The 21,200-nt window shown below is 37.0% G+C and overlaps 1 protein-coding gene across 1 annotated transcript; it reads right to left on the bottom strand.

Annotated features, from left to right (window-relative positions):
* Positions 1 to 508: 508 nt before the first annotated feature.
* On the bottom strand, positions 509 to 20,847 carry LOC140139667 (uncharacterized). The gene is made up of 10 exons (XM_072161370.1): positions 20,739 to 20,847; positions 19,993 to 20,296; positions 12,854 to 13,064; positions 11,467 to 11,569; positions 10,912 to 11,057; positions 9,197 to 9,396; positions 5,847 to 5,965; positions 4,765 to 4,869; positions 2,524 to 2,660; positions 509 to 777 (listed from the first exon to the last, which is right to left on the bottom strand). Exons 1-10 carry the CDS (start codon positions 20,845 to 20,847, stop codon positions 631 to 633), a joined length of 1,581 nt encoding a protein of 526 aa, XP_072017471.1. The 3' UTR covers positions 509 to 630.
* Between the last annotated feature and the right edge of the window lie 353 nt (positions 20,848 to 21,200).

Below are 21,200 nucleotides of genomic sequence, written 5' to 3'. Positions count from 1 at the left end.
ATGCTTATCAACATTATACATAACTGTGTGCTTTACCTTACTAGTGGTAATCTCATTCTAACATTGTTGTCTTTGTATATGATTCAAAAAACCACCCAAGTCCAGCATTTAAAATGGACCCCACGAAGTCCCTGAATTGCTAATCGTCATACCTAATACAGTTTAACCTACTCATTTGCACGTAAAACTTACCATATTGACCAGGTAAATCTAACTGAAGAAAAAAAAATGTTACACATGTTTTTTTCTCAAAATCACTTCCCATGGACTTGGATGGGTTTTGAATTCATGTATTCAATTGATTTTCAAAGTAAAATGCTTATACCTATTTCAATGCTTGCAAAGGTCCACGGAGGTTAATAAGGTATCACTGGAGTTAAAATAGATAATAGTTGTCCGGGCGTAGAATCGTAAATGTAAGCCACGTATAGATATAAATCGTACATAAAAGGTAATCATTAAATGATCAAACACAAATATATTATATAAAACACCAGGTTTTAAAATACTGGCCGAACAGTTGTGTAAGCTACGGCAGCTAGTCCGTTATGAGCAAGTTGAAGACAAATTTAATCCTTAGCCGTGTTCTACATCGGGCAAGGTTCCCTAGCATGTTTGAATAGCCGTGTTCTACATCGGGCAAGGTTCTCTAGCATGTTTGAACAACGTATACCAGCCAGCTGTATAACTTTCTTCATCCAACATCCTCAGACTAAGGCAAACCTCACCAAGATACTGACGGCGTCGCTTCTTCTTTAATTTGGCAAATAAAGTAACCTGGAGAAACAAAATAAAAAGAGAGAGCACAGCGTCAGATACCTTTTTTTAATTCTCACCTCCTTCATAAAGTTGACAAAGATATCACCGCCAAATTTGGTTCAATAATATCTTTCACAAGCCTTTGCATCGGGCCTGAGATTGGAATTCCAGTTTCCTTTCTCACGAAGTAAGGGCTAAGAGTAAAATTGTACAATTGTGTTTGGGAGTGGCCTTCTCTCTTTTCTCTTTTTCCTAGCTATTTTCTTCCATTTCTTGCTTTGTTTGTCAAAGCTATCTAGGCCAGCATGCATATATTAGCCTACACTGGCTATCCAGGCTTGTGCATTTGTATGAGCTTGGAACGGTCCATGGTTTTCCATGGATTAGCACGTGTTCCTCACGGACCAACCTGGGTAAACAAACAAACAAACAAACAATAATACCTTCCCCAATATCAGCATACAGGGTGTCCCAGAAAAAAATTACCGGGCGAATAAATTTGGACGTAAGTCGAGAAATGGGAATCAGAATCCACAAAAACTAAACATCAGCGTGTAGCATATCTTATTTTGCATCTTTTATGCCAATTTTACTTGAATCGGTTGATTGATCGCGAAGAAATGAGCGAATACATAACACTTCGTTCCAACTTTGAAAGAAAGATCATTCAACACAATGCGCACCAGTGGTTAACTGTCAATGGGCTTCATATTTTGTTCTGTGAAATCCTTTTCATTCTTTTTAAACAATCTGTTTCTTTAGAAGAAATTGTTGACTTCAACACTACATGAGCATATTTCCAGGAGCAAAAACAACCATGAAATAGACTGGGTAAACGTAAATGTGCTGGAAAAAGAACCCAAAGAATTTTCCAGAAGGGTCCTAGAAGCCATTCACATCAGGAAAAAAGACCCAACTTGAACAGAGACACTGGACTGGATTTAGATCCAGTTTGGGACTACCTACTCATACCCAAGACCACCCGGGGGACAAGGACAACACATTTGACGTCATCTTCTTCTAGTGTGACGTCATCGAAGGTTGTCAACAAGCCATAAATCATCAGAGCCATAACATCCGGCTGAGGACGCAGTTGGTACTGTGAAAGCGCTCCCGGTAAGCGATCAAATTTTAAGTAGTGTTGAAGTCAAAAAATTCTTCTAATTTAATTTATACCACTACGTGTGCAAAGTTTATATCTTTTAAAACTTCATTATTGTTGCATGATATCAAAAATGACACGTAAAGCTGTAAGCACTTGATCATTGTCATTCTTGGCTCAAATGTTCTTTGGAAAGTTAACATATTTGCACAACATAAAGAATTAAAGTTTGAAAGCTTCCAATTGCAGAAATCAAAGTTTTCTCGGACAAACTGTTATTCATCTGCAGTAAAAGCATGAATGACATAACACCGTCGGATTATAAAATAGATAATGTGGACTATATTTCATGAGATACACAAACTTTAGGAAGCGGTGAGCGAGTATGAAAAAGCGCCTTTTGATCAAACTTGGAATGAACTGCATTGATGCTAACATTATGTTATCGTTCATTTCTTCGCAACCAGTCAACCGAATTAACTAAAATTTTCGTATGTGATGCAAAACAAAATAAGCTATGCGCTACATTTTATTTAAATTTTTGATTCTGATGCATATTTCTCGACTTACGTTCAATTTTATTCGCTCGGTAATTTTTTTATGGGACACCCTGTATTATATTTGTGTTTTTCCTGGCTTCGCCTCTGGTCACTGCTTCTTACCTGCAGACTGGTGTTAGCATCTATATCACACGCAGCATATTTAACCTTCTGTTTAGAACTACAGTGATGTCCCAGCTTGAGTTTCTTCTGCAACACCGCTTGGCCATCGTGTATGAGACAGGTCTTAACATACATTACTGTATAATATGTATACATAAACATTTTTAATTATTTTAACGATAATGCGTGACCTAAACAAGTATCAAAGTAACGGTGCGGTGCACCTGTTGCACATACAGACTACAACAAGTCCCCGTGCATTGTATGCTGTGAATTCTCGCATATTCATGAGGGCCGATTGTTCGATCCTGACGTGTCTAACAATCACGCCAGCGTTGCGTGCCTTTGCGTATACGCAATAGAGCGTTGCTTGCTTTCGCGATTACGCGATAGACCATAAAATACGCGGTAGGTGCGTGACAGTTTTGCCTGTCGCATTTCATGGAACAGTCGGCTTTCATTATCAGGTGATGCTGAGACTTTGACTGCTTGTACGCAATCTGTTATCTTTTTCGTCTATGGTTACTTGATTTTCACATACTGATGAAATTCAGATTACTATAAATCGTCCTCATAATAGTAATCGATTCGCCGAGCGCGAGCTGCGACTATGGAAAGAAGGCTTTGATAAATGCAGTCAGTATGACACAAAGGGACAGTTCATAGTCATCTGTGGCTCGTTTATAGTATGAGATATTTTTAATGTTTAACTATTCCTCTCGACTGTGAAGAATCGATCGACTAATAGTAGGGATGCCCACTCTCAATACAGTTTCCACTAGAACGATTTTTCATTTACTGTGTGCGTGCTCTCACACACGTATTGTCTATGGAGAAACTGATCGATACAAGAAATCCCAGGCCTGTTAAATGGCGTACATACTTGTTTTGATCCAAATGTAGGCCTATATCAGGGTGTTTCAAGAAATTCCTGATTCCACCAGAAAACATTAACCAAACTTTTTCCTGTTTGGTCAGTAAATAGAGAGGACCTTCCTGCATGAACAGATCAACTTTTTTTAATGAAAAATGTAATGAGATGAGAACTACAACAGGTTGAAGTGACACCATTCCGTGCATCAGGTGTTCAAACGCAATTATCTCCGAATTTGAATCAGACAAGCAAACTTACATACTCATAAAATTTAACTATTTATGAAGACAAAATGTGTAGGATGTTAAGAAATTTAAGAATGTTTAAGCCTACCGCGGCCCATCTCAAATCATGCACTTCCCCGTGCACTTCTCACTACCATGTCCATTTCATAGGGAGTATAAAAACCGGGGACCATCATGTCTTCCATGCTCACACAGTATTGCTCAATGTAGTAAAGATAACCTTTGAGTTGGAGCAAATTTCTCAAAATTGGTAGTGATTAATGTTACCAAACTTATGCCATGATGAAATATAATAATTTTGAAGATAAAATGTGCTGACCTTAAAAGATTGAACAATGTTTAAGACTACCGCTTTTCATTTGAAATAATGCACTTATTGTTCATCTCCTCTATGGAGATATTTTCCATGGCGGCCATCTATGATCATGCTTGAGGTTTCACCAAACAAACCATGGGTTTTGAGGTCTTATATTTTTTGTTGTATGTCAACAAAATCGATAAAATTTTCAGGATGATCTTATTTTCATGTTGTTATAAGCAAATATAATGTTCCAGATCAGATAGTTAATAAATACATTAAGAAAAAGTACCTTAAAGTTGCACTTTCTGTTAGTATTCCTTTTGGACTTTAACTTTTAACATGTTCTAGCAGCCCCATATAAAACCGTGACACTCGCAAGGCCATATCTCTGGCATGAAACGTCCGATTAAGATTATTTAAACGCCAAAATGTTTCTTTCATCAATTCCCATCCAATAAGTTAGGTCTGAATCAATTTAAAAGTACTTCAATTTTTAGTGGACATGCCTAATAATAGTACAAATACAGCACGGGTAGTTGGGAAATAGGTAAACTATTTTCCCCCGATACTGGCTACTGGCCTATCATCTGAACCCAAGTTTGAGGGGTTATATATAGGCCGTAGCTACTACCGAGGGGGAAATAGTTTCTCTCTTTTCCCGATATAAACCATGTAGTGTTTGTTTTATTACATCGAACTTAGGCTATGAGAATGAGGTTGTAATGCATATAGGGAACAAATATCGCACGGTCGTGCCGTTTGCGCTTGACCAGTAAAGTTGCATGATTTGCTCATGCATATTCATGAGGTGTAATACTTACCATGACTGCTGGTAGGCAGATTAAGATCGGCCATTGAGAGGACCTGTACCTCTAATTTCCCCTTAGTCACTCGTAACGCTATCTTTATGCTACCGGCTGAAACATCTAAAAGAATCGCAATATTTTATTGGTATATAAGATAAAGACAAGAGAACGTTAATTCGAATACATGTCTCTATTGTATACAAGATATACGTGTACACGTCATTAGGTTTCACTGCCTGAAGAAAATTGAACACAACTTGAATTCCCACTTGGGTTAGTATCTGTCAATAAGGTGACCAGATAACCAGGCTTTCATTATAGCTAGAGGCAGTATATGACACCGATGGGTAAATGAGTTACATAGAAATGACCTTGTGTGGCATTAAGTTCCCAGGAAGTGAGTTTTGCCTGAGGCAATTTGTGGTTAAATGCTGATTCCTCACTACGAGAGTTATTACCATCGATTTGGTTGAAAAATTTGACAGTGAAAAGGAGATGTTCAGACAGTGAAACCTAATGTACTATCCATAACCCCAATTGTCATCAGCATCATTAAATTATAAGATATATCGAAATCAAAATTATGAAATACATCTATACATTTTCTCTAAACACATTCTTCTTGATTATGAAAGTTCATCTGTGTTGGTATAAAACATCAGTTTGATTTTAAAATTTTGATCCAAACACAAAGAAATAATTCCTACCTTGGAATTTTCAGACAGTACTGCATCTTTCGTCAGCGATTGAGTGACGGTACCAGGTCGTGATACAAATAAGACGGGCCGGTTCAAACCTCCAGTCTACGAGTCCGTTATCAGGTCAAAAGTGAAAAAGATCACCTGTTACAGTCACCTACTCGCTGATGAAAGATGGAGTACCATCTGAAAATTCCGTGATAAGAATTATTTCCTTGTGTTTGAATCAAAAGTTTAAAATCAAAATCATATTTTTTCTTGGTTTCGTGTTGATTTTTGCGATTTTAATTTTTTCTTTTTAGTTTTGTGGTTTTCCTGAGAGTTTCTGTATACCGGATCGGAAATACCTTTCCTTTTCATATATGTACCTAATATAGAACTACATAATTTCAGACTTACTAAAACTGTCTGGATGAGCTTGTCCGGGTCCAAGCTGTGCATTGGCTAATTCTTGCCCATCCGGGCCTCCTCGACCACCTGTTATGCTATGTAAAGCCGCAGTAAGGTTGTTGGCAAGGCTAAATAATAAACAGTTCATTGTTTTATATACAAAAGGATTGTAAATGTCATGTTTACTTTGTCTGTTAAGAGAGATAGTTCCCAGGATTGAAATTAATGTTATGCTGAGAAATATTATATACTTTTGTCATTTCAGTTAACAAAAGATGGGAAATTTCATTATATTGTACTATTTTCAAATGTCTCAACAATCTGGCACCAAGTTATCTCAATTCAAATTTCATTTATACATTATCCATTCTTATTCAATGGGTGCGTCTTGTAAAGAATTCACGTAATTTGATTGGTTTTCTGGTGTATAATATCTCGCAATAGTTGATAGTGATATTAGTCAGGGCGCGCGCCGCCACGCAACGGCGGCACGCTTGTTGCTCCTCAATGATCGCGCGATAATGCGTTCGCGTAATACACGTGCGAGAACTAAGAACGCGATTCGGCGGCTTAGATGTTCGTGATGGTTTCGTTCATTTAAAACAGCGGAGATGTCCCCACAAAAGTAACTTTATTTTTTTCTGAAAAAGTACAGTTTTTCTCGCAAAAATTTAAAAACTGAATAAGAATGAGAATAAAAGATAGGATTTTGTCTTTTGCCTATATCAATATCGTGTCATAATGGATGGCTGGCCAATATTTTATCGTAGTGGATACCGGCTGCGCCGGCATCCACTACTCAAAATATTGGACCATCCATTCGTAGTGGATACCGGCTGCGCCGGCATCCACTACTCAAAATATTGGCCAGCCCATCCATTATGACACGCTTGTTGCTCCTCAATGATCGCGCGATAATGCGTTCGCGTATTACACGTGCGAGAACTAAGAACGCGATCGGCGGCTTAGATGTTCGTGATGGTTTCGTTCATTTAAAACAACGGGGATGTCCTCACAAAAGTAACTTTATTTTTTTCTGAAAAAGGCAGTTTTTCTCGCAAATATTACATTAAAACTGAATAAGAATGAGAATAAATGATAGATTTTGTCTTTTGCCTATCAATATCGTGTCATAATGGATAGGCTGGCCAATATTTTTATCGTAGTGGATACCGGCTGTGCCAGCATCCACTACTCAAAATATTGGCCAGCCCATCCATTATGACACGATATTGATAGGCAAAAGACAAAATCCTATCATTTATTCTCTAATTCACTCGTATCCTGCAAGACATCAGTGTAATGCAACTCTTGTTATTCCTAAATTTCAGTCATCTTCGGGTTTACGAACATGTCATTACCGTTCTGTACAGCTGTGGAATAGACTCCCAGCCGATATTAGATTAAATGCATCTTCTATGTTAGTTAGGTCAAAAACTTCAATGTGGTGACCACTCTCTGGCTAGTATGGACCATTTAGAAAAATATAGCCCCCATGTCCCTCGCGCAAATCTCGGCATTTTTCGCTAGAGGCCAAAATCCAAAATGGCCGCCGTTACCATTTTGAAAATTTAAGTTTTGAACCAGAGCACCTATAATCATGCACAAAGACACTTTTTGGATAGGTCGACCACAAGGATTTCAAATTTGACATTACTTTGAAATTACAACCTCATTTAGGCCATTTTGGATTTTGGCCTCTAGCAAAAAATGCCGGGATTTTCGCGAGGGACATGGGGGCTATTTTTTTTCTAAATGGTCCGTAGAAGTCGAATCAATCGTCAAACCTTACTAGCCAGAGAGTGGTCACCAAATTGAAGTTTTTGACCTAACTAATGTCAATGTCAATGAGTGTTTTCAAACATAATATTAAGCTTATTGCCTGATATTTCACTTCCATATGTATTAAGTTTTGTAGGTTTAAAATGTACATTTTGATTAATATAATTGTATTATAAAATGTTGTGTACTATAAGCACAGAAAAGCTTACATTGCCATCGTGCAAGTGTATGCAGGAATAGGAAAGCTTACATTGCCATCGTGCAAGTGTATGCAGGCATATAGAAAAGCTTACATTGCCATCGTGCAAGTGTATGCAGGAATAGGAAAGCTTACATTGCCATCGTGCAAGTGTATGCAGGCATATAGAAAAGCTTACATTGCCATCGTGCAAGTGTATGCAGGAATAGGAAAGCTTACATTGCCATCGTACAAAGTGTATGCAGGTACAGGAAAGCTTACATTGTCATTGTGAAAGTGTATGCAGAAAGCTTGCATTGCCATCGTACAAGTGTATGCAGGTACACTGCCCTCGTTCAAATGTATACAGGTACTTGAAAGCCTACATTGCCTTCGTGCACGTGTATGCAGGTACATGAAAGCTAACATTGCTATTGTGCAAGTGTGTGCAGGCACAGGAGAGCTTTAATTTAACAATTGTCATCGTGGAAGTGTATACGCAGATACAGAAAAGCGTACATTGCCATCGTACAAGTGTACGCCGATACAGGAAAACTTACATTGCCATCGTGAAAGTGTATGCAGATACAGAAAAGCTTACACTGCCATCGTGCAAATGCATACAGGTACTGGAAAGCTTATATTGCCATCGTGCAAGTGTATGCAGGTACAGGAAAGCTTACATGGCCATCGTGCAAATGTATGCAGGTAGAGGAGAGCTTAAATTGCCATCGTGGAAGTGTATGCAGATACAGAAAAGCTTACATTGCCATCGTACAAGTGTATGCAAGCACAGGAAAGCTTACATTGACATCGTGCAAGTGTATGCAGGTACAGGAAAGCTTACATGGCCATCGTGCAAATGCATGCAGGTAGAGGAGAGCTTAAATTGCCATCGTGGAAGTGTATGCAGATACAGAAAAGCTTACATTGCCATCGTACAGGAAAGCTTACATTGTCACCTTGGTCTGGGGCGGACATTTTAAAAATGAATTTAGAAGAGCAGCAACGACATCACTTGCATTACATTCCAGATGTTAATTCTACATCATATGCAAAATTTGAGGAAATTCGCACGAGTCCGTTTTATTTTAGGGCCATTTGTCTATAACTGGTCTTTACATGTAGCCCTATGGAGAGAGTGCGCGTTGAGGGCGCTATAACCCCCATTTTAGGAACAAAAATGTGATTTAAAAAAAACGGACTCGTGCGAATTTTCTAAAATTTTCAGAGTATGTAGTATGAACATGTAGAAATATAATCAAGTAGTTGCCCTACCTGCTCTCCTCCGAAAAAATTAAAAGTCCTATACCTCAATGATAATGAAACCTAGGTGATCATGCAAGTGTATGCAGATACAGGAAAGTTTAAATTGCCATCGTGCAAGTTATCTAATTACCTGAGTGAGCTTCTTAAGCTCTCTGCTTGTGCCGTTTGTGTACTTGTCAGACTACTCCTTCCCGAATGCGTAACTGATGTATACCCAGATGCTGTCAGATAAGCACTGTACTGGCTGGGATCATCTGAAGTAAAGTCAGCACTACTGCGATGTGAACTCAGACTACCCGAATCGTAGTATCCCGGTACATCTAAAAGTGGCTTTAAACGTGACAACTAAGATTAGCAATCATTTACAATATAATCATTATCAAAGTTGTATAAAATTTGAAGGAAAAGAGGTTCAGTTACACCAAAATGCCAGAAACAATAGAGGTTATCTATGTACTCATGTGTGATTTCTAACAAAAGGCGCTGGTTCCCGTAGTATTCCTCATTCAGACCACGTGAATGCACGACCTCGGAGTTTTCTGCATGACTTTGGTGGGCTATTTTGAAACAGTCATGGTTGCACATGTAGGTACCTCCTTTGAAAGTCTTAAACAAGGTATGGCAGTCGCTGATAGGATATGCAGCTTATAGAACACGGATAACCTCTATAGAAGGTCCACTAAGTTCCACATTGCAAAGGTTTGGTGACAATATTTAAAAGCAGGCTACTGTGTGTGTAATTATTTCCTCTCTTACAGCAATGAATGCATATTGCATGTACCGCAGGGAAAGTAATTTAGGAACATTTATGGTCAGCCCATTAAGCCTGTCTTGTTTTTACATTAAAATACAGTTAGAACTTTAAAATACCCGCATTGCGCCCTCAGAATAGCAAATACCACTTTCAAAGATCGCTGGAAGTCCAGAGGGCGGTCACAAAAATGACTGACTGTACATGTTCTTCTTTGGTGCCGTAATAAAAAGTAAATAAGCTTTATAGCTTCCGAATGCTTCGAGTCTTTTATTATTCTTTATATTATGAACGGTGAATTGTGATATATTTTATTCAAATGTTTTTTGGGTTTTTTATATTTTTGTTGTTGCTAAAAATGGGTTCAAAATAATGGCGAGCTTCTACCATTCTTAAAGACAGTGTCGGCAAGACCTTTTATGTACTTTCAACAGAAGCCATTGAAAACATGATCCAGTCAATTTAGAACGTTATAGTTTTTATTCTCCTTACCATATCGGTCCCCGCTGTTCCATCAGTCCATTTACCGAAAAATTAATGCACAAAGCTCTGGTGCGTGTTCTCCCTGTGTTATAAGTTAGTCTCTTGGAAACATTGAGCTAGCTTCAAATTCCCCTGTCCCTGTCTAACCGTACGAAACTATAGGTTGTCCTGGTTGCGATGGTTATTATATATGTAAACAGATTAGGGTTTGCACTTGTATTGAGCTGCATCTCTGAATGATGCCAATTGGTTTAATATTAAAGGCGTGTCTTGGGCCAACTGACTGTAAAGCGCAATAATCGTGTGCAATTACGGTATACATATCCGTGGATGAGGTTAAAGCCATATCTCTTCTTATATAGTCTATCTACCTCGAGTCATCGGCACTAGCTTTGAGGTTCAGCGTGTTCTGCGTTAGTTTAGCGTTACTTGGTACGTATACATACTTTTACGTGCGCGATCAACGTGCCGCATATGTATATGCAAGAAACTACGCTGAGCCAACGCAACACACGCTGAACTTCAAAGCTAGTGCCGGTGACTCGAGGTAGATATATAGACTATAGTAATATGGCCAATCTCTCACGGCGGTATTTCGATTGTCCCCTTACCTGACTATAGTTGAAGTACAACTGTGGTTGACCTCTCATACTCTCACTAGATAAACGTCTGACAGGTGTGGTAGACATGGATGCACTATTCTCCAAAGGCAAGCCTGGACAGCTACCGCCATTGTCAAAACTATTTCTTGACATCACTGAAATAAAAAGTCCAAACCTTCCAAGTTTATTAAGTAGCAGGAATACCTACACAGTGCCAGTTATGTTTTACCCCCTCTCTACATTTCTATCTAAAGATTAAAAACGTTTGCCTTGAAACTTGGTCAAAGTGTTTCTAATATGTTCTAATGTAATATATTGTCTAGCCGCCATCTAATTTGCATAATTGCATAATAAATGAGCTAATTTGCGGCTAGACTATATAATACATTAGAACATAATTAGAAACACTTTGACCAAGGTTCAATGCATGTATGCTAAATAAAATACTCAGAACATGTATACATGAATTTTTAGCAAAATTTTGGGAAAAATTACATATTTACAACAATATTTTGAGCTATATTTCATTAGGATAATTCGATTTACTTCATGTTATTGACTTACTTAGACAATGGGAGCTGGCATGCGAGCTTGCATCACTGGCTTTACGTTGTAGCTGTGACAACGCGTTTAACCGAAGCGCCTCTGTCAACCAGTTTTCTGTGAACTTTGCAAACGAGATGAGACAACAATTAATACAATCTTACAACATACTCCTATTTCACTCACTAGCATATTTATATAATATTGAATGGCTTTGAGTGTGATACAAGAATATATTGCACGAGATAGAAAACTATTGCACGAAAATAAGCCATTCAATAGTATTATTATTATTTATATCTGGCTTTTTCTCTGCGGTAAAATGAAAATTTAAGCTTACCTAGCCACCGGGCCTGACCAATGCGTATTGTAAATAATGTAAGCTTACCTTTTGACCTTCTTGTTTTCTGCTCTTTCCTTCCCCAAAGACAAATTCGGAAAATATACAGGTTTATTTGTAGATGAGGAATATATTTCCTAGGTTATTCATCATCCGGAATTCAGTGCCGCAAATTAAGTTTGTGGTTTTACTTATTTATAAAATCTCCTGTGCACCGGTGACGGTGGTCGTGTTGATGTGTTGTTGTATTGTGATGCGTGTTGGTGCTGTTTGGAGCCTTGACCATGGTGACTTGCGTACAATATTAAAAACAATATTGTATTGCATCCGGGTATTTTGCAAAAACAATATCTAGTTTTGTTGTATCTCTCAAAAGCCTGATATAAATAATAATAAACTATCCGTCTGGTCGTAAGGATCACCCAAAAATATAAATATTTTGTGTGTACGACCTGTAGTTGCAGAGTTATGTGCCAAAAAGGGTCGAAGGTCAATTTTCAAGTTGTACAGGGGTCAAAAATGTAAGTTGCTCCGATTTTCCAAATCACCATGAACAATTTAGGCCTTAGTCTGCTAAATTCGGAAGAGTTACCAAAGCGTATGTTTCCTGTTCAAGCGACATGCTGCCTAGACCGGCAGTGTTTCCTGGGCAAGCAGTCGGACCAGAGGATGATTTAAGCACTTCCCAGCAAGTCTTGCGGTTAGCACAGCTGTGTGAGTGAACATGACACCACTGCCCGCCCACTGCATACACACGTGCATGGTTAAATTTGAATTTGGACAGATATATTTACAATAAAAACACCTTCTAAAGGTTGGTCGATTTCACATTTTATGTTATCTACAGAAGGTGTGGATTATCCTTCATGCATACATCACTTTAGATCTGAAATCGACCAACTAATAATGACACACGGGCAATTCTAAAACAACATCTTTTGCACAGAGTTCAATGGGATTTGAAAAGTAAAGTGGCAGTTGAAACTCTAGTGATAACACTTTTACAGTGCATGATGGGGCTTCCTTAAATCATCCTCTGCAGTCGGACCGGACTGATATATTACTTACTGAACTGCACGGATTCCCAAGGCTAGATTTGCGGTGAATCATTGCTTTAGTAGGATTGGTACTAAAAGGTGGCAAGTCAGTAACCATAGTACTAGCCCTTCGCCTGTTAAGTGGACGGCCTAACTGTGGACTATCCCTTGCTGTGTACATTTCTCGGCTTCCATGCGGCATACGATCACGACTTCTTGAAAGACTACCATGGAGACTCTCTCTGAAGAAAAAAAAATCAAACACGTACCGTCATACTGTAAAACAAATGGCAAGGTTGTTTTACATTATACCACCAGTGGCGGCGCCAGGATTTTTTTCGAGGGGTGGGGCATTGAGGGGCAAAGTGAATTTCAGTTGGGGGGGCAAATTCACCAATATTGGCGCAAAATTGCAGCAAATTATGGAAATATTCGTAATTTTGGGTTTTTACTAGGGGAAACAGGAGGCAAGAGATCTGACTGGGGCGTTTGCGCCTCATGCCCCCGTGGCACCGCCACTGTATACCACGTCTTGAATTCAAGACTTTGAATATCAAGCTCGCAAACATTGTTCCCAGATAACATTTTTATAAAGTACAATGGAAACATATAGTACAGGAGCAGCAACCTCAAAAAAATGACTTCGTTCACCCCCCACTACATACAAGGTTTGACACCATAGGTAGTTAGTATGGACCCTCTAGATCACTGCTAGGTAGGTAGTGGACTCAAATTGTGGTATCACTTTTTTTTTACAGGTCATTTTATGTATGGACGTATAATCGCATAAAATCACAAAAAATAGGACAAATTTAAGGGGTAGAGGAGATATAAACTCCAAGAACTCAACTTTTACTCATGATTTTGAATTCATTTTGGTATCAATATGTAGCTAAATGATTTTCCTAACTTTCTAGTATTATTTTTAAACAAAAACAGGTTTCATTTGAGCATATTTGGAAGTATATAGTCCATAAATGAGTGGTAATCTGATTTTTTAAACCATATGTGTAAAGTTTGACATTGGCCTCAAATCTCACAACTATAGCACTTTATATTTTCAAAATTGGTTCAGTTTCCATTTTTAATTTTTTTATTTAAATTTTAATGTTTTATTTTGTTTTTAATGTTAAGCATATCAAGGGAAACATTATTGTAACAGTTCCAATCATTATAATATGTATGAGTTCGTTGGGGTGTCTGTGGGACGAGGTGTGTGTGGGGTGCTGGGGGTACATTAGGTATGTGGGGGGGGAGGGGATGAATGTGTGTGTGTACATGTCTTAATATGGCATTACACTGCACCAACTTCCATTTACAAAATCCGTTAAGTTTCCATTGATGTAATATTTTGAATATTTATGTGTAGGACGTGAGTAACCACTGGGAAAAAGACAAAAAATGTTTAAAAAAAACCCAAAAAACCCAACAAAAACTGATGTTGATTTCCCTCGTATATCAGCATAACATAGAAAAATATTAAGGGGTAGGGGAAAATAAATCATCAGAACTCAATATTTTACTCATGATATTGACTTCATCTTGGTATTAATTCTATTTAATTCAATTCAATATGTATATCTAATTGATTGTTCTAACTTTTTAGTATTATTTTAAAGCAAAGCAACCATTAGTTGTCACGTCAGACAGATTATACAGAAACTGTGAGGAAAAGGTAACTTTTCTATGTCTAACAGCGTGAAGATGACAATATTACGGGGTAGGGGAAATGTAAACTGTCATAACTCAACTTTTACTCATGAAATTGAATTCATCTTGGTATCAAAATATATCCAAGTTATTGGTCTAGCTTTCTAGTATTATTTTAAAGCAAAGCGACCATTATTTGTCAGGCAGATATACAGAAACTGTGAGGAAAAGGTAAATTGTCTATGTCTAACAGCGTAAAATTACCATATTAAGGGGTAGGGGAAATTTGTAACTGCCATAACTCAACTTTTTTTAAAGCAAAGCGACCATTATTTGTCAGGTAGATACACAGTATTTGTGAGGAAAATGTAACTATTCTATGTCTAACAGCATAAATAAATATGACAATATTAAGGGGTAGGGGAAATATAAACTGCCACAACTCAACTTTTACTCATGAAAATGAATTCATCTTGGTATCAAAATGTATTTAAGTCATTGTTCTAACTTTCTAGTATTATTTCAAAGCAAAGCGATCATTAGTTGTCAGGTAGATACACAGTAACTGTGAGGAAAAGGTAAATATTCTACGTCTAACAGCTTAAATATGACAATATTAAGGGGTAGAGGACATATAAACTGCCATAACTCAACATTTACTCATGAGAATGAATTCATCTTGGTATCAAAATGTATTTAAGTGATTGTTCTAACTTTCTAGTATTATTTCAAAGCAAAGCAATCATTAGTTGTCAGGTAGATACACAGTAACTGTGAGGAAAAGGTAAATATTCTATGTCTAACAGCTTAAATATGACAATATTAAGGGGTAGAGGACTAAACTGCCATAACTCAACATTTACTCATGAGAATGAATTCATCTTGGTATCAAAATGTATCTAATTGGTTGTTCTAACTTTCTAGTATTATTATAAAGCAAAGCGACCATTATTTGTCAGGCAGATATACAGAAACTGTGAGGAAAAGGTAAATTTTCTATGTCTAACAGCGTAAAATGACAATATTAAGGGGTAGGGGAAATTTATAAATGCCATAACTCAACTTTTACTCATGAAAATTAATTCATCTTGGTATCAGAATGTATCTGATTGGCTGTTCTAACTTTCTAATTCTATAAACAAAGTGATCATTAGTTGTCAGGTAGATACACAGAAACTGTCAGAAGGGACCGTTCACAAACACTTGTAAAGGGGAGGGGCCTGATGCAAAAAAATTTCATCGCAAAGATTTTTCGGCCCCCCCCCCCCTTTACAGACCTCAAAAATTGTAGGGTCCCCTTTTTGACATGAAAATTATGGGTCAACCCCATAGAAAATCATATAAACTCAATTTTTCCAGGAAAATTGTTGGTCATTTTTTTCAGCCCCCCCTTAGGAGGGCAAAAAAATTTCAGACCCCCCCTCTTTGCATTGTGAACGGTCCCTAAATATGACAATATCAAGGGGTAGGGGAAATATAAACTCCCATAACTCAACTTTTACTCGTGATAATGAATTCATCTAACGTTCTAGTATCATTAGTTGTTATGTAGATACAAAGGAAATGTGAGAAAAAACTTTCATGTGTAACAGTGTCAAATATGGTAATATTAAGGCCAAATAGGTTAGGGGAAATATTACCATAACTCAACTTTGGCTGCATTAACTGTGAAGGGGAACACGGGAATACAAATCGTTGCACCAAAATTTGAATGTAGTATACGATTGAGGTTTCTTACGTTAATTGGTGCAATTGGACCATTTTTAAAATTTGACCTTTATTTATGATATTTTTGATATATTCGACGTTATAACCCCTGAACTAAGCTTCGTAGAACTATGACAATTGTCTTCTTTTAAATTCTTAGCGATGAGAGGAACAATTTGAGATTACAACATTACAACATGATAGGATCATTTTTTAGTATTGGCCCCATTATGACCTTCAACCCCTCGTGGGAAACTTAATTGCTTTTAAAATAATGCCAGAAAATGAGAACAATCAAATAGCTACATATTGATACCAAAATGGAATTCATTTTCGTCAGTGAAACTTGTGTTTTGGTGATTTGTATGTCCCTTACCCCTTAATATTGTCATATTTTACGCTGTTAGACATTGAATATTAACATTTTCATACATTTTATGTCTATCTACCAGACAACTAATGACTTAATTGCTTTTAAAATAATACTAGAAAGTTAGAACTATCAAATAGCTACATATTGATACCAAAATGAATTCATTTTCATCAGTACAACTTGAGTTTGGGTAATTTGTATGTCCCCTTGCCCCTTAATATTGTCATATTTTACGCTGTTAGACATTGAATATTAACATTTCCATACATTTTATGTCTATCTACCGGACAACTAATGGCTTAATTGCTTTTAAAATAATACTAGAAGGTTAGAACTATCAAATAGCTACATATTGATACCAAAATGAATTCATTTTCACCAGTAAAACTTGTATGTCCCCTACCCCTTAATATTGTCATATTTTACGCTGTTAGACATGGAATATCAACATTTTTCTCATATTGTATGTTTAACTACCTGACAACTAATGGTTTAATTGCGTTTGGGTGATTTGTATGTCCCCTTACCCCTTAAAGGGACATTTCGTGATCCACAGCCTCATCCCCCCACTTTTCTCAAAAAAAGTTGAGATTTTTATATCGCTGGAAACCTCTGGCTACATAATGTTTATGTACAAAATATCTCTTGCAGATTAATTCGTTTAGCTAAGATATCGTGACATTTTAATTTCGTTCTGGTGCACCAGAACCAAATTACAACGCATTGTCTATGGAGCAGTGTAATACACATAATCATGCATATCTCGCAAACGCAAAATCGGAATCAACTGAAATTTTGGGAATAGGCTTTTTTCGCGGATACGTACTGAAACATGTCTTAAAAGTAAAACTTGAGTTTTGGTGATTTGTATGTCCCCTACCCCTTAATATTGTCATATTTTACGCTGTTAGACATGGAATATCAACATTTTTCTCATATTGTACGTTTAACTACCTGACAACTAATGGTTTAATTGCTTTTAAAATAATGCCAAAAAATGAGAACAATCAAATAGCTACATATTGATACCAAAATGAATTCATTTTCATCAGTAAAACTTGAGTTTGGGTGGTTTGTATGTCCCCTTACCCCTTAATATTGTCATATTTTACGCTGTTAGACATGGAATATCAAAATTTTTCTCATATTGTATGTTTAACTACCTGACAACTAATGGTTTAATTGCTTTTAAAATAATGCCTGAAAATGAGAACAATCAAATAGCTACATATTGATATCAAAATGGAATTCATTTTCGTTAGTGAAACCTATGTTTTGGTGATTTGTATGTCCCTTACCCTTAATATTGTCATATTTTACGCTGTTAGACATTGAATATTAACATTTTCATACATTTTATGTCTATCTACCGGGCAACTAATAGCTTAATTGCTTTTAAAATAATACTAGAAAGTTAGAACTATCAAATAGCTACATATTGATACCAAAATGAATTCATTTTCATCAGTAAAACTTGAGTTTGGTGATTTGTATGTCCCCTACCCCTTAATATTGTCATATTTTACGCTGTTAGACATGGAATATCAACATTTTTCTCATATTGTATGTTTAACTACCTGATAACTAATGGTTTAATTGCTTTTAAAATAATGCCAGAAAATGAGAACAATCAATTAACTACATATTGTTACCAAAATGAATTCATTTTCATCTGTAAAACTTGAGTTTTGGTGATTTGAATGTCCCCTACACCTTAATATTGTCATATTTTACGGTACTACACATGAAAAATTGACATTTTTTAAACATTTTATGTCTTTCCAGCTAACAATTAATGGTTATTTTGCTTTAAAAGATTACAACAACCAAATAGCTATATATTAATGCCAAAATGAATGAATTATAATGAATAAATGTCGAGTTACGTTCGTTTGTACGTCCCCTAACCTTTAATATTGTCAAATTTTACGCTGTTACACATTGGAAAATTAACATTTTTATCATATTTTATGTCTATCTTATGGTTTTCTGTTAAAAATAATACTGGAAAGTTAGAGCAATCAATTAGCTACATGTTGATACCAAAATGAATTCATTATTATGAGTAAAGGTTGAGTTATGGTGGTTTTTATTTCCCCTACCCTTAATAATGCCATATTTGACATGGTTATACATAGAAAAGTCACCTTTTCTCACATTTTATGGCTGTCTACCTGACAATTAATGTTTGCTTTGCTTTAAAATAATACTAACACGTTTGAATAATCAATTAGCTACATATTAATTCCAAAATGAATTCATTATCATGAGTTGAAGTTGAGTTATGATGGTTTATATTCCCCTACCCCTTAATATTGCTACACACGCTGCTACATGTGGAAAAGTAACTATTGTTTTTTTACATTTTCAGTCTATTTTCCTGACAAACAGCGGTTGATCTCACCCCACACATATAAATATTCAAAATATTACATGAATGGCAACTTACCAAACAAATTTTGTTAATAGAACTTATATAGTTCAGCCGAGTGACATATTAAGACATGTAAAACACCCCAACCCTGAACCCTATACACACCCCGCACCCACCCCAACATACCCACCCCCACCTACCCCAAACCCACACAAACACAACACAACCCAACATGCAAGCAAACATGCACATACATAAATATTTGAACCAGAACATCAAAGTTTGCCTAGATATGCTTGATATTAAAAACAAAAAAAAAAATGGAAACTTAATTAATTTTGAAAATAGAAATTGGCACAATAGTAAAATTTGAAGCCAATGTCACAAAAACACCCACCCTACGCATTGTTGTGAAAAATCTGATTTTTCACTAGTGTATGGACTGGCCACTTCAAATCATGATCAAATGAAACCTGTTTTTGTTTAAAAATAATATATACTAGAAAGTTAGGAAAATCATTTAGCTACATATTGATACCAAAATGAATTCAAAATCATGAGTAAAAGTTGAGTTCTTGGAGTTTATATCTCCCCTACCCCTTAATTTTGTCCTATTTTTGTGATTTTATGCGATTATACGTCCATACATAAAATATAAAATGACCTGTAAAAAAACGTGATACCACAATTTGAGTCCACTACCTACCTAGCAGTGATCTAGAGGGTCCATACGAACTACCTATGGTGTCAAACCTTGTATGTAGTGGGGGGTGAACCAAGTCCTTATTTAGGCCCCCTGTGGGATCTTGCTCCTGGACTAATATACAAGGCTTAAGACCTTAAAGATCAAGGGATGGTGACATTGTACGACGCGCTTCGGACAATATATATATTGACTTTGAATATCAAGCTCGCAAACATTGATCCCCGATAACGTTTTTATAAAGTACAATGGAAACATATTCAAGGCTTAAGACCTTAAAGATCAAGGGATGGTGACATTTTAAATACGACGCGCTTCGGACAATATATGCATTATGAGAATATAGTCCATTGTTTAGCATACCTTCGCAATTCTCTATTACTCAAAGCACGTGGTCGTTCTATATTCTCCCTACTACTTCGAATCATCCCAGTCTTGAGACTACTACTGCGTCTAATGCACAGGTCTTCTGGTGGGCTGGGAGTGTGACGGAAACTGTGACTCCTCCACGACGAGCTGCTACCTCGACGATCTGTAGTCATTATTGGTGGTAATAAGAAGTCGCATTGCTGACTAGGACTGATGCGGCGTTGCCTTACAGGTTCTTCACGCAAGTGTCTCCGCGGTATTGGTTCCTGGTTGTTTATATCAACTGCAGGGAAATCCACTAGAAAAAGAAATCATTTGCAAAGGCTAAATGGCTTGTTAGCGTTTGATTCGTTTCATCCGAAATCGTCAAATGTTTTATTTTGGCTAAGTAAACGTTACACGGTCAGGAGAGTTAAATTAGTAATTACAGCAGACCATCTAAAAGTTTAAAAGTCAAGCCAGTTTAACATTTCAAGGTCAAGCTAGTTAGTATCTTTAAGCATGTTAAGTAAGAGTTTTAAGGTCAAGCAAGTAATACCACCGCCCTGAGCTGAAACCAGTAGCTAAATCTTGAGTGATAAGGTTGGTATCCCTAAATTAGAAGCTCATTTTAACGGGCTCTATGGGCTTTTGGATTTGATTAACGAGAACATTAAAACAGTCACGGGCATGACCATCATGTAACCAAAAAAAGCATTTCGACATTATACTTTTAACACTGTGCTTTCAACATATGTAACATTCATCTTGCAGCATCTCTTCTGTAATTCTAGCAGTATAGTTAACTCTCAGCTGATCGTACTGCTGAGATCGACCGCCGCACGCCTCATATAACCGGCGGTTGGCCATGCTTTCTATTGCTCAGAACAATAAAACACCGGTTCTGTCAAGGCACCGGCGGTCCGACTGGCAGTTAAGTTTTGATGACATCCCTAAACTCACACACAGAAACACACACCCCTACTTGTAGTAAATACCTGCAAACGAGCACCTCATTCTGATTTAATACTATCTAACCAAGGACTCACACACCCGTTCTTAATGGACACACCGTGGACCTCCCCCCCCCCCCCCCCCCGACCACTTACTATCCAACCATGGCCCGCCCTATACCCCTATAGTTGGACCCGTTTTAAATGCATTTTTAAGTTATTTGCGATGTCCTGGTTATATCCAGCAGATCGAGGACGTACACCCAACGC

The sequence above is a fragment of the Amphiura filiformis genome, chromosome 18 (genome assembly GCF_039555335.1).
Source record: "Amphiura filiformis chromosome 18, Afil_fr2py, whole genome shotgun sequence".
Taxonomy (NCBI): domain Eukaryota; kingdom Metazoa; phylum Echinodermata; class Ophiuroidea; order Amphilepidida; family Amphiuridae; genus Amphiura; species Amphiura filiformis.
The sequence above is the reverse complement of the archived record's forward strand: the minus strand, read 5'-3'. Positions and strand labels throughout refer to the sequence as shown.